The following is a 15,613-nucleotide window of genomic DNA, read 5'->3' on the forward strand; positions in this document are numbered from 1 at the left end:
CAGTCAAGATCCTATAAATTAGGTTGGCAAAAGATAGAGAAAAACAAGCAAGTTTATCAACTGGTGCATCCAAGTGTGATTCACAAATTACAAAGGCACCCAGTGATGAGTAAATCAAAGGGCTGATTAGAACTTCGGTTGGTATCCTATCTCCAGCTGAACAAAGGAAAAAAGGTTTAAGCTTTTGGACAGGGAAAGCAAGCTAAGGGAAGGTATCTAGGAAAAGTACAGTAGCAAGGATTGTTTAATAAAGTTTTGTTTTACAAAGTTAAATCAGTGCCTTCTCCATGGATAAGAGTCGCTAAGAGTCCTCTTCCTGGTATAGGAGAGGGAGATACCTTTACAAAGGGAAATGTCCTTTATAAAAGGGAAACCCTTTTTTTTTTTTTGGACAGTTTCCTACATCTGCCTTTGGCTCAAAAGAATTCGTACGCCAAAGAGGCAGATTTTGAGGTAGCATATTCCATTACCCCTTCATTCTGTCTCACAAGCCAAGTTAATAAGGCTTCCATGTTTTCTCAAACCATGGGAGATTGTGGATCCATGAAGTCGTGGAATGAATACTATGTGGGCAAATACTTCTGGCATAGGGGTATTTTAGCAGTCTTCTCCTCTAAAATCCTGTGATTCAAAACTCCGTGAACAGGAGACATAAACAAAGACACTCCCATCTTACAGGATAACTTCTGAGAGTAATTCACTGCTAGAGTCCAAAATGCATGGGACAGAAAGACATGATGTGTTTAAGTGAGGGTATTATTAGCTCTTATTTGTGGTTTGCCAAGATGTAAACGAGTGTCTATTTTAAAAGTTATGTTTAGTATTTAGCAAAATGGCTTATTTTTGGTCAAAGAAATAGAAATAGAGTCAAGCAATACCCAAACCAGTCATCCTGTTTGTCTCTAAAACTCCAACTTGCTGAAAGAACTGACAAGTTTTAGGTAGTAGGCAAAGCTAGTTATCATGTAACCCTTGATGACATCGCCTACTTTTCTATATCCCAAAGGAATGAGCAAAATGGAGGGGGGAGCCTAAAGTCTATTTACAAAGGTATCTCTTGAGAAGCTAGTTCTCTGTAAACCAGAAAATGCAAATTTTATATTACCATTTTATTGGAGGAGCGGCCTTGGGATTTCTTGGTGGCTTCCTTCTTTTTTATTTCATCTTTGGAGACTTGCAGCCCCAATATTTTCTTTCTTCTTGGCTTTGATTTATTTTTCCTTCTCTCATCTTTTGTACTAATTTTTATTCTCCGTATCTTGACACAGCCTCATCATATGTTTTCCATCACCTCATTCAAGATGGATTAAAGATTTCTCAGTGTCTTTATGATCAAGTGTTGTATCTGTGTGGCATCTGTGTTCGTAAACATTGAATTTTTTTCTCTTGGTGTATTTGATCAAACAAGGTGGTCTTTAAAACTTTTTATTTCACAATCAAGTCTTGAATTTATCAATTAATCTTGACAGACATAAATCCCATTCTTATCTTAATACTCAGTGTGAAAGTATTATATTACTAATAATTTTGCACCTGAACATACTGTATTAGTATTGAATCACACAACTGAAGTATGAAATCCTGTTAAAGCTTATTTCCCCTTCATTTCACAAAAGGCAGCATTGACAGCATATTTTGTCAACATTGAACACTGTGGAGGAGTTCTAAATTACATTTTTAACCCATGACACCACCTTGAATAACATGGTGTTCAGAATTCATCTAGACAGTATGGGGAAATAGTAGAATGCTATGAACAAAGTATATTGGTGAGTAACTAGTGGCTGAAGTTTCAGGTGATAGCTATAGAAAAGCTTTTCTCCTGCTGTTCATAATATAGTGATTGAAACCCCCTCTTTCAAATGCAGACCTCCCAGCCTCATTTTAGCAGTTTGTGAAATTTCCCATGCATCACTGAAATACACTCTAAATGGGGTTTTCTTTGAAGACCACTCAGAAGTTACAGCTGGTGTAAAATGCCACTGATTGGTCCAATTTGCATTCACATGTAGTCCAGAGAGGAGCTAGCCCTATGTGGCTTTGAATATATTTAAAATTGCCTTATTTCCTTCAGGTCAGAATGACAAGTAAGAGCTGAGATTATTCGGTTTTGATGAACTCTCCAAATCTGTCTGAAGTTAGGATGACCACATAATTAATCATTCAAGCTGGAACACTCCAAAATCAAAAAGGATGTTACTAATAATTATACTCCATGTAAACTGAGAAAGGAACATGCAAAATGGACACACCCATGAAAGAACTGCAATTCTAGAATCTCTTACCCACATGAGTTGTCATGAATCTATTGGCCATCACCAAGTCAATGATATTCCACTAATAACATAACCTGCCCAATTTTACTCTGGTTTACACAGGTGCTGGTTAATTGCTATTAGTATGTAATTGCAACCTAAGTTAGGTTTTATCTTCCAAGTCATAATTTAGTTAAATATGTAATATAAAAATCTCTTTCATACACCTTAATTTCCTATCTTTTTTGTAGCAGAGCATTTTTGCCCATACTTAAACTCTACAAGATTAATTAAGATGAAAATATTTCTCATTTATTTCCCCTTTCTACTTGTATATGGAGTTATGGCCAGGAAATACCATAGATATTTTTCAGTCTCTTCTCTCTGTGTCCTTTGCATGCTTCTACATTGTATCTTCAACATATCTATTTTTCTTTTACAAGCCAGGGAGAATTAAATCATTAAACAAATTAGTTTAAAATTTCACCAGAAAAATCCTTTTCCTTCTTCATTGATTTTGAGCCTTTTCAAACCTCATCATCCAAAATATATTTGCAGACTTCATTTCTCCTATCTGGAATGAAATAACTGGACTTGAGTTTCACACTAACATAATGCAATTTTAACACAGAGGTAAAGCCTAACGTTGTTAGCATTTTTGTTCTTGTGACAATACGCTGCTCTGTGAAAACCCCAAACATTGTGCTATTGAGATACAGTAGTCAACCAGATATTTACTGAGCAACCCACATGGCAGCTGACTAGATGATGCAGGGTACGTTGGTCCGACCAGGGTGAGTCATGGGATGGGGAGCTGGTACGGGAAGTCAGGGCGTGATGAAGATGAAGAAAGCCCCTGCAAGTGGGAGGGGCCAGGACTCTCAAAGGGAGAATAGTTACAAGTAAGGAGAACCAATCTAATAATATTAATAGATGATGGGAGCCGGGGTCCTCAGTGTTAGGGCAAGAAGTTACAAGAAAAGTGAGAAATCTAGAATGAAGCCTAAATTGAATTGGAATTAGAAGTTTGGTATAAACTGATAATCTTAAATATATATATATATACCTACATACATAAATTTAAAAATAGAGATGAAACTGTGTTAATGAGCATATATATACATATAGAATATCTGATTATATTCATACCTATATTCCCTAACTCTGGCCACTGAAGGGTACCGGGAATAAGCAGCAGCATCTCATATCAGATCTTGTTTTCTAAACGCCTTGTTCCACTAAAGGGAATAAGGACTCCTTGGAGAACTAATTCATGCTGACTACAATTAGAAAGGGTCCCTGTAATGGCCAGAGGCTAACTTTTGAATCCTCGTGGTACTTTGCACTAATTTAGTGGAAATGAATGGCCTGCTTTATGCCACAGGCATTTGCACACCCATGCCCTCTTTAAGACATGAACTGTGTCTGCTAGATTGTTCTGAATGCTTCATAACTCGATGTTTCTTGGACATGATAGGGTCTCAATAAATGATAGTAGAAGAAAGGAAGGAATGAAGGGAGGAAGGGAGAGAGGAAGAAACGGTGAGTTCTCCAGATTTGCATTTTTTAATATGTATTTAACCAAATGTGTTCAACAAAGTCCTCATATAGATCACATTAGAAATAAAGTATTATTGCCAAAAAGATGGCACAACCGTTACGCGGGACAAGAGTTTCCAACAAGCAGTCGCACTCTGCTGGTAGATCTTGAAGACTTATTCGGCTGACCTCCAGTCAGATGCCATTTTTGGTGTCACTTACGAGTAAACAGAGAGAGAACCCACAAGGACACCTTGTACACCATTCTACTCAAAATTTCACTACCTGCTTTCCTACCTGCCCCCCTTCTTATTAGTACTTCCCTTCTTATTCCTCTGACAAAAGGTTTCAAAGCGTCATGGAAATAAAAATTAGCACTTCACAAAATCTTTGCGAACTGCTGATAGATTAGGTCTTAGATACATCCATTCCACGGATGCCTCTTTATATGAAAAAAACAGTTGAGATGAGTAGCACCAGGGATAATCACAAATGACAAAGTTCTTCCTTCTGCTTTTACACTGCTACTGCTTAATTATGATTTTCTTGAATACAGTGTCCACCAAGCATCCAAACAAAATTATGGAATGTCTGGTATAATTTTTTCTTACAGAATACTTTCTACATGCACATCCAGTCCTTTCAAGAAATGTTTGTATTTCCAAGTAAAGTCTAATAAGATGATCTATGTTGCTTAGATTGCTATAAGAGCATATGTAGAAAATCATGGACAAAAGTTTAATATTCATCATTTCTGGGTTAAGACCAAATAAAAGAAATTTAGGTAGACCTTATAATCCTACAGTTATATTTCTGGCTTTATGCCATATTTGCAGAATAACATTTATCAAGGAGACATTGAATATTATAAACTCCTTATTTTACAAATGGAGAAATTGAGGGCAAGTTTTGCCATCACAATAATCATTTAGTACCAAGTGTAAATGAACTCATTATTCTTTCCACTGCATGATATACTTGGCTTCATATTGATTTTGTATGTGTTATTTTCATGATTCACATGTGAATCTTCCCATTTTGATGGTAGCTACACCTCACAGACAAATAACAAAGAGAAAAGCATCATAACGAAACAAAAATTTATTGATCTTAGATCCATGGCCACTTGAAAACCCTTTGTCAATATAAAAAAAACTAGACTGACTTGTGCCTAATATACAGATCAGATTGTTTTATACACAAAGTGCATTTATACACATATACATTAATTTGATTTGCCTGTTTAACTTAAAACTATGATTATAGCTTCAAGGTTGATATCATATTTGCTCATGCTGGCAAAATAAAAATTATTTGAAGCTTTCAACTTTTAAATATTTTATGAAATGATCAATATACTTTTTGTGGTAAAATACAAAAGGCAATGACAACTTGACCTACCAGTAAACAATTTGATATTTTACTTTAATTATGACTCATAAATCTTTAATTATGAGTGTAAAGAAGACCCACAAAAATAATTACCAGCACTCTCCCTTTGATATTAATGTATCATATTGTCCTGTGTAATTTAAAATCAATGTTAATAACTAAGACATATTTTAGCAATGTAAAACATCTTGGAAAAGAGAGTCATCAACTATTATCTGGCTAAAATGCTGCTTTGTTAGGCATTTTGAGATGTAATTGATACTCATCTCTCTGCCTACACACTCCTCTCGTCTCTTTCCCCATGGAGTGCTTAATAAAATTATGGAAACAGTCAATCTATGCAGAATTTCCTATGTATCTACCAAACTACCAAAATTATTTGCTTAATTAAGGACACAGAAAGTGAAAATGAAAGAAGAGAGTGAAAAGGCTGGCTTAAAACTCAACATTCAAAAAACTAACATCACGGTATCCGGTCCCATCACTTCATGGCAAATAGATGGAGAAACAATAGAAACAGTGACAGATTTTATTTTCTTGGGCTCCAAAATCACTGCAGATGGTGACTGAAGCCATGAAATTAAAAGACGCTTGCTCCTTGGAAGAAAAGCTATGACCAACCTAGACAGCATATTAAAAAGCAGAGACATTACTTTGCCGGCAAAGTTTCGTCTAGTCAAAGCTATGGTTTTTCCAGTAGTCATGTATGGATGTGAGAATTGGACCATAAAGAAAGCTGAGCTCTGAAGAATTGATGCTTTTGAACTGCAGTGTTGGAGAAGACTCCAGAGAGTCCCTTGGACTGCAAGGAGATACAACCAGTCCATCCTAAAGGAAATCAGTCCTGAATGTTCATTGGATGGACTGGTGCTGAAGCTGAAGCTCCAATACTTTTGGCCACCCAATGCAAAGAGCCGATTCACTGGAAAAGACCCTGATCCTGGGAAAGATTGAAGGCAAGAGGAGAAGGGGACAACAGAGGTTGAGGTGGTTGGATGGCATCACGGACTCAATGTCATCATGGACATGAGTTTGAACAAGCTCCAGGAGTTGGTGATGGACAAAGAAGCCTGGCATGCTGCAGTCGATGGGGTCGCAAAGAGTTAGACACGACTGAGCGACTGAACTGAATTGAACTGACTGAAGGTCACAGAAGCAATTCTTAAAGCATGAGGTTGTTGTGAGGACTTCTCTTCAACTGTACAAAGTAGAATAATTTATGTTGTATCCAATTAATAGAAAAAATCATACATGTATTTGGATGAATAATTCATGTCATGGCCCACTGCAGATAATCTCTTGCTTCAGATCTCTTTCTCAAAGGTGAATTTGAAGTTTTTTGCCTTTTATTTGTCTGTTTTTGTTTGCTTCTTATTACATGCCTAACTCTAAGTCCAATGCCTAGCAGAGTTCAGTTCAGTTCAGTTGCTCAGTCATGTCCGACTCTGCTACCCCATTGACTGCAGTATTCCAGGCCTCCCTGACCATTGCCAGTTCCCAGAGTTTGCCCAAACTCATGTTCATTGAGTCGGTGATGCCATCCAACCATCTCATCCTCTGTCGTCCCCTTTTCCTCCCGTCTTCTATCTTTCCCAGCATCAGGATCTTTTCAAATGGGTCAACTCTTCACATCAAAGTAAGCATAAAGAAAATTTGGTAAAATAACATTGAATGTTTATCATAGCACTCATAATCCTCTTGATATTTGAATGTACATATCAATATTAAAGTATATACAAAGTAAACTCTCCTTACTGAGTAGATGGATAAAATTGTGGATGGTTAGATGGATTATATTTATCAGTCATCTCTGAAAATATGCAAGCCATTTAACCTTGATCTGTGAGTAATTAGATGTTTTCATTATAATTTTGATGTGAGTTCAACAATAACTTCTGTACCATCAACAAATATATTCAAGTCCCAGACTTCTCAATTCAAGCAATAGTAAAATTCCAGAGTAATAAATAATATATAGTATTAGACCCTGGCCCTTTGACATATGGTCTTTAATATATATTTAGATGTTCCCAATGGCTCTCGGAAAAGGTTCTAACAAAGATAGATTCTGAATGTTAATTTCACTCTATTAGTAATATAACAGATGACCCCGAGTGAATTTTTTTTTTATTGCTGTTGGCTGGGACCATTTTGGAGCACTTGTATAATACTGCTAGATATGGACAAGTCTATTATATTGATTTGTCATAATTATAAGTATATTAAGTTAGAGAGTCAAAAAATAATTTTGGCAAATGCTGTACTCCAGTTTGTCCTGCTGTTTAGGTCAACATTCAGAAAACTAAGATCATGGCATCAGGTCCCATCACTTCATGGCAAATAGATGGGGAAACAGTGGAAACAGTGGCAGACTTTATTTTTGGGGGTTCCAAAATCACTGCAGATGGTGATTGCAGCCATAAAATTAAAAGATGCTTACTCCTTGGAAGAAAAGTTATGACCAACCTAGACAGCATATTAAAAAGCAGAGACATTACTTTGCCAACAAAGGTCTGTCTGGTCAAAGCTATGGTTTTTCCACTAGTCATATATGGATATGACAGTTGGACTGTAAAGAAAGCTGAGCGCCGAAGAATTGATGCTTTTGAATGGTGGTGTTGGAGAAGACTCTTGAGAGTCCCTTGGACTATAAGGAGATCCAACCAGTCCATCCTAAAGGAGACCAATCCTGAGTGTTCATTGGAAAGACTAATGTTGAAGCTGAAACTCCAATACTTTGGCCACCTGATGCAAAGGGTTGACTCATTTGAAAAGACCCTGATGCTGGGAAAGACTGAAGGCAAGAGGAGAAGGGGACGACAGAGGATGAGATGGTTGGATGGCATCACCGACTCAATGGACATGAGTTTGAGTAAGCTCTGAGAGTTGGTGATGGACAGGGAGGCCTGGCGGTCCATGGGGTCGCAAGGAGTCAGACACGACTAAGGGACTGAACTGAACTGAACTTAGGTCATGGATGATGGTAGCTGCTTGAATTCTCTAATTATCTTAGTCTTAACCTAAACCCCTCTCTTTTTTTCATTTCAACAATTTTTATTTGAAGTCTTTACAAATTATATTTATATTTGTATTGCCTTAGTCAGTAGAATAAAAGTATCGTCTAATCTTTCTTTTGATTTTTTATGTTCCGTGCCTTCGGAGTTATGTTTGTCAACATCAATGATTTTAGAGAGAATGACAGATGTAGAAGATTCGGAAGACAAGTACTGGACATGTGCTGATCAAGACAAACATCTTGATTTTTGTCTTGTAAATTGATTTTTAAAATATAACTTCTTAATAGCAGTTTTGTTGATTTGATTCTTTCTCAGGAAGATATTTTTAAACTCCCATTCATTAAGAATTCTGACTAAAGTCTCTGTCTTATTATAGAAAACTCCAAACATGATTAAGCCTTCACTATTTTAGTTCCATTTTACTAAAATGATTTTGTAATAAGTTAAAACAAGTATTAGGCAGGGTCTATAAAGACTCCTAAATTTAAATAAAATTTAACCATATGTATTTCTCAGGGTATAAGATAAAAAGCTATTCTGTGGAGGAAAAAAAAAATCACTAATATTGTTACTAATGAACCAGCCAAATTTCTTTAGACAATATATGTAATAGAAAATATAATGCAGCAAGGTTATATGGCAACTGGATCATGTCTAGCTAGAATTTTCAGTATTCAGGACTTGTGAAATTTTTACCCATGTCAAGATGTGATACATTTGTTTTTTATGTTGTATAAAGAGCTGCTGCTGCTAAGTCGCTTCAGTCATGTCTGACTCTGCACGACCCCATAGATGGAAGCCCACCAGGCTCCCCTGTCCCTGGGATTCTCCAGGCAAGAATACTGGAGTGGGTTGCCATTTCCAAGAGCAATCCTTTGTTAATGTTTGGAATCAAAGTTCATATACATCTTCCAATATCACTTGGTCCTCTCTGGATCTTGTTTTCCCTTCACCTCTGCCTATCTCAGCTGGATCTCAAATTGTCTTCAAGTCAATGACTTCTGCATACTAAGGAAGCAGGACTGAACCTTTGATTATCAGTATTCACTCTCAAAACAGGAAGAGATGAAAAGAGAAGAGGGGTCACACAATTCTCAGAGAGAAAAGATTTTTAAAATTCCAAAAATATACTTAAAAAATTGAAATAAAACAGCCTGGTTCTGTTGACTAGGTTCATAGTTACCATTCTAAGATCATTACTGAAAAAGTATTGAACCAAAAGCATTTTTAATGCCTTTTTATTGCTAATTCATGGTGAATCACCTAGGAGAAAAGCCTCAAAATGATCTCCTTTCCTGCCTGCCCAGGAAATACCTGGGTTGAAGAAAAATCAACCTCATCAATAAACATAGGTTTCCATGTGCCAACATAAAGGTGGCAAACTATTAGATTCTCTCAAACCTGTACAAAAACAACAAAGTTAGCAACACACTGAGCCTCCTAGCAGTCTGAGTTTCCCACAGTGGAGTTCTTTTATTGACAAGAAGCTATGATTTGTGTTACCAAAAAATGTCAGCTCCTAATTTGGATGAAGCTGAGATGAATTATACATAGAAGCAGTGTGGTCTACGGTGAATGAGAAATCTCAACAAAATCCAACCACTGACGTGCTGAGTGCTTTGAATAACTCAGTCATTATCCATCTGCCTCAATTTAAGCATTCAAACAATGGGGATTTGCAGAGAACTAATTATTAATATATGCCTGTAAATTGTTTTGAACTTCTCTTAGAAAAAAACATCAAACAAAGAGAAAACATTCCTGTTTGTCTATGACATTATTTTGCTTTCTTTGGGGCCAAAATATGGTCCTCCTCCTCCACTTTTCCTGACTCCCTGAGTCCGTGTTGCCTCACTGTTCCTGTCTGATTTATTTTCCAAGTGGTCATTTCTAATGATTTTCTGGCCATCTCTTATAGGATGTTTTGTATTATTCCCCATCTAGAGAACTAACAAAAGTAAGTTGGATGCGTGTGTGTTGCCGGAGGTGTGCACAGTGGTAGTCTGCATTGTTATTACATTTATTTCAAGTAGTAAGAAAGTTCCAGTTAAGGAGAGCACAGTTACTTTTCTTTTCAGAAACATAGATTAGATGGGAAAGAATTGGGCTAGTTCCCTGACCCTAACTGCCATTAAAATTATATCCTGATAAATTTCTCAATATGTGAAATCTTAAACTCTAACAAAGAAATCTAAGCACAGGCTAGGACGGAGACTATGAATAGAAAAGAAAAAAAAAGTGACACAGAATAATATAAAACCATGAGACAGACAGTGATGAATAGTGTATCCAAGAATACATGTAGCCAAGTATTACAGATTTCTGAAGTTCTAAGTGAAGGAACCACTGAGCTAGAATAGCAGGTAGGTGAAATCCAAAATTCTAAAAGTCATAGAGCCAAAGGGAATTTGAGGTCACCTGTCAAACAGAATGATACTGAGAGTAATGCCAGGAATTCTAGACTCACATGAACCCCACTGTCTCACAAACACATCATCCTGGTAACAGAACGGCAAATACAACTAAAGAGTAAATGTGATCTGTCCTATAAAAAGGCATCATCTTCCCTGGGAAAGCAACTGAAATATATACTTTGGGTAGTTTAAATCTACAGTAACCAAAAGGTTCATCTTGCATGTATTATCAAGCAAAATAAATAGGGTTTTATATGATACAACTTTCATATGAAGAAATACAGCTAAGACCTGCAATAATATGACCCCACTACACATGAAAGGTGAGCCTACACCTGCATTCTGAATGTGTTTCCCTCAGTAGTCTTTGTGGGAACATTGTATGGGGGAAGAGAAGCCATTAGAATTGACATTATTGAACAGATTCCAGTAGCAAAATCTTTTAAAAAACTAAACCATAAGCAGGGACTTAGTCTGAACCACAGAAGAAAAATAAGACAAACAAAATTTTCATGAACCAGAGTCTGCTAGTCTTGGACATTTTGCAAATGGAAAACTCGATATTATGTTAAATTTTAAGTTGTATATTTAAGGTTGATATTTTACATCTTGAATTTACACTGCCATCATTTCATAAACATCAAAGCAAATCTGTTTAAACTTTTTTTTTCTTCCCTCATCCTCATACCAACCTGAAAGCTGAGTAGGAAAAGCCAATCTAGCCAACTATAGGTAAATGAATTTATTCTCGCCCGTGTTTCAATATGAAATGTCAGAATTGTGGAGAGGGGTTGGGGGAGAGTAGGTCTAAATAGTGAACAATGTGTATCTGTTGATCTGGTCAAGAAGGACCAGCAGCTGATCATTAAGGCCTCCCGCCACCCATAATTGAAGGTATTGAAGTAGCCTGCTATGGATGAGTACTCTCATCCATCACAAAAACCCCTGGAATGCCACAGCTGTCACTGTTTTGGCACAGGCAGTATTGCTTCTTCTCCTTCCAGGGCCACACATCTTCTTTGCCTCCCTCAGTTATTTTTACAAGCCACCAGCCCTTCCAACAGCTTTCCCTGCTGCGTCTGGGGTGCAGTCCTTTAGAGATTTCCTACCTCATTTGTTTATACTTCACTGAGAATAAGCTAAAATCTATTGGACACGAGAAGAATTATCCTTTCATCATTATCATTATTGTTAAGGTGATATAAAAGAGATTCTAAGGCACAAGCTCCACACATAGCCATGAGGCTTAGACTGCACACCACACAACTTTATGGGACAACGTTCACACAAACTGTGATGCGAACGGTGCCTCCAGATGTAAAATGCAGTGGTTCTGTTATATATGTCCATAGAAGTATAGATAGTTTAAAAATCTGATAAAACTGAGTCTTCCTTCTCAAACATCGTCCTACTATTCTTCTCAATGAGGTGCATAAATCATTCTTTTATTTGGTTTTACTTTATTTTTACTTTTTGGCCTTACCCCATGACATGTGGGATCTAAGTTCCCTGATCAGGGATTGATTGAACCAGCACCCCTTGCATTGGAAGGCAGAGTTGTAACCACTGGACCACCAGGGAAGTCCTTCAGTCACTCTTTTATTTTCAAGTAGAACAGAATACAGTTTCCATATTCTTTCATAATATCAATCACCTCAGAGATGCAGATGACATCACCCTTAAGGGAGAAAGTGAAGAGGAACTAAAGAGGCTCTTGATGAAAGTGAAAGAGGAGAGTGAAAAAGCTGGCTTAAAACTCAACATGCAAAAAACTAAGATCATGGCATCCAGTCCCATCACTTCATAGCAAATAGATGAAGAAACAATGGAAACAGTGACAGGTTTTATTTTCTTGGGCTCCAAAGCCACTGCAGATGGTGACTGCAGCCATGAAGTTAAAATATGCTTGCTCCTTGGAAGAAAAGCTATCACAAACCTAGACAGCATATTAAAAAGCACAGACATTACTTTGCCGACAAAGGTCCATCTTGTCAAAGCTATGGTTTTTCCAGTAGTCACGTATGGATGTGAGAGTTGAACCATAAAGAAAGCCGAGCGCTGAAGAACTGATGCTTTTGAACTGTGGTGTTGGAGAAGACTCTTGAGAGTCCCTTGGACTGCAAGGAGATCCTGCCAGTCCATCCTAAAGGAGATCAGTCCTGAATATTCATTGGAAGGACTGATGCTGAAGCTGAAGCTCCAATACTTTGGCCAGCTGATGCGAAGAGCTGATTCATTGGAAAAGACCCTAATGCTGGGAAAGATTGAAGGCGGGAGGAGAAGGGGACAACAGAGGATGAGATGGTTGGATGGCATCACCAACTTGATGGATATGAATTTGAGCAAGTTCCATGAGTTGGTGATGGACACGGAAGCCTGGCATGCTGTAGTCCATGGGGTCACAGAGTCAGACATGACTGAGCACCTGAACTGAACTGAACTGATATTATTAAAAGAACTAAAGAGGGAAGAAATCTTAAGTACATACTTTTTCTTACCAAGGATAACATTTCAAAAAGAAGAAAAGATGTTTAATTTGTTTTGTTTTTCAGCTAGTATATTTACCAGAGCTCAACAAGAGTCTTCTTTACTTTTAGTGTGCAAATGTACTAATTGAATTTTCTGAAAAGAACATTTTAATTCTGTGAATAGTCTTCACATGTTATTATGTAGAGTGTCAGTTTTAATTCAGGTTAAATCATCTCAGAGTTAAATGGTTCTATTCATACCTACTAATCTTAAAGATCAAGAAGATGACTGAATTTTTATTGGATTTAGTTGGCAATCAAGCTAAATGTGGGTCAGCTATTAACAGGTGCTATTATAAATCTAAAAATGACTGTCTTAATGAACATCCCCAAATGTATTTAAGAAAGTGAAGGATCCTGGGAGCGATATATCTCCTTTTCCTATTCCCTCAGGCAGTACTGAGAAGAAGGAAGTCACATATGTATCTCACTGATAACCTCCAATCTGAAGGATATTTTCTAGGGAGGAGGAAACCATGACAAGGCAAAGGACGAAGAATGTCTTTGTAGACTTGAAACCCCTTCCCTCACAGTAAAGAGATTATAACACACCAGAAGTCAAAAGAACTCCCTAAATTATCCATTTTCTCTCATTATAAAAACCAAGAGAGACCCACGTAGTGATTTCCCTCCCAAAACTGTATCCCACTGCAAATGCTTAGCAAAGTTGAATAAGAAAAGGGGAAAGACAAAGACACTAAGATTTTAATAATCTAAAGTGAGAACAAGTTAGAAAGTGGTATCTGAAGGTCATCTGTGGTATGGCAATTAAATAGCACCAGAGTTTCTTGGAAGAATTCCTAAATTTTGACCTCTTTTTTTACCCCCACAGACAAAGGCAGAAAGGCAGAGAAACAAGTGGCAAGAGAGAGGTGTGTGGGAGCTGCCAGAAATGAAGGCTCAGCAGAAGAGAATCTAGAACCCCAGGTCGTCCTCCAAGAAGTGGGGGATAGTCATCTGTCGCCACCCATCTCCACGGGGTATGTTGGTGGGTCCTTCTGATATATCCAAGGTCTAGTACACCCCCCTAATCGAGGCCCTTCTTCCAGCTTCTCATGACACACATGAGGCTGGGTCCTGAGAAAACTCAAGCCTATCCATCTTTGCCATGTGCTCACTTGACCCACAGAAGATTCTTAAACGTTTGATTCCCACAGAATTGCAGAGTACAACTTGACCAACCGCTGCCCCCTCAATCCTTGCCTCACTAGCAGAGGAAACAGACCAGTCTGATTCGTGCCTTCAGAGTTTTCCAGAGAAGCATAAGCACAAGTCTCCTCCTTTTTCATACAGGTGACATGTTCTAGATAATTCTTTTGAGTCCCCCTCACTTGACTTATGGAGAAGGTGATAGCAGCCCACTCCAGCAGTCTTGCCTGGAGAATCCCATGGATGGAGGAGTCTGGCGGGCTACAGTCCATGGGGTTGCAAAGAGTCAGACACAACTGAGTGACTGAGCACGCTCTTGACTTTAAGAGACAAGAAATGAACTACTCTCCTGTACTCTCCCCTTCCTCTTCTTTCTCATAAGTGAGAAGAAAAGTGCTATAGTAGTCTCTACTCCTAAAAAATTTCAAGTAACTTACTTGGTTAATCTCTGCTGCTGCTAAGTCGCTTCAGTCGTGTCCGACTCTGTGCGACCCCATAGATGGCAGCCCACCAGGCTCCCCCGTCCCTGGGATTCTCCAGGCAAGAACACTGGAGTGGGTTGCCATTTCCTTCTCCAATGCATGAAAGTGAAAAGTAAAAGTGAAGTCGCTCAGTCATGTCCGACTCCGAGCGACCCCATGGACTGCAGTTCACCAGGCTCCTCCGTCCATGGGATTTTCCAGGCAAGAGTACTAGAGTAGGGTGCCATTGCCTTCTCCAGGTTAATCTCTAGCCTCCTCTTATATGGATTAAAGTTGCGTGGTGGTCACAGATCTATATGTCAGCTGCTTGGTGCATGCCTCAAAGATGTATCTAGCACATCTGTTTAGATCATAAACCACTTATCACCCATTGGCCTCAACTTTGAGGTTTAGTCCATGTTCTGAACTATAAAGATCACTCCTATTTGCTTTATCTTATATAATATTTGAAAATTTTTTCTTAAAACATTTGTTTGTGGCGACATATTTTGTGTTGGTCTAACTCACACTCGCTAAAGTAGAATGCCTGATTTTTCTTCAAAGGTTGAGAGGAGTCAAGTACCTACCTATACTTTATTCTCACAGAGGGACCATGATTTGAGCCTTTTGGTTTAATGGTTCAATGACATATCAAACAAGAAGTTCTCTTTATTTATTAATGAAAACAACCAATTCTTGCTAACTTCAATTATAATGTGATATAAATTTTATCTTCTGCCACAATCACATATTTTAAAATACCAAAGGAGGTAAAATATGGTGAGGTCTATGCTTTCCTTTCAAAACCAAACAAAAGGGTCAGCCCTTATCCTGAAACGAGGTAAATTCCATACTTTT

The 15,613-nt window shown here is 37.9% G+C and overlaps 1 protein-coding gene across 3 annotated transcripts in view; it reads left to right on the plus strand.

Annotated features, from left to right (window-relative positions):
- Window positions 1–15,613, plus strand: part of LOC145509640 (uncharacterized) — a 596,722-nt gene that overhangs the window by 543,624 nt on the left and 37,485 nt on the right. For 2 of the 3 annotated variants that reach the window (XM_081498860.1, XM_081498861.1), the window contains exon 3: window positions 13,978–14,125. In XM_081498860.1, the coding sequence (XP_081354986.1) occupies window positions 13,978–14,125 (148 nt within the window). Of the gene's footprint in view, window positions 1–13,977; window positions 14,126–14,302; window positions 14,439–15,613 lie in introns of all 3 variants that reach the window. The other variant, XR_014056257.1, reaches the window with a different exon arrangement.

Source organism: Giraffa tippelskirchi, chromosome 6, assembly GCF_054371585.1.
Source record: "Giraffa tippelskirchi isolate mGirTip1 chromosome 6, T2T-mGirTip1v1.2.pri, whole genome shotgun sequence".
Taxonomy (NCBI): Eukaryota; Metazoa; Chordata; class Mammalia; order Artiodactyla; family Giraffidae; genus Giraffa; species Giraffa tippelskirchi.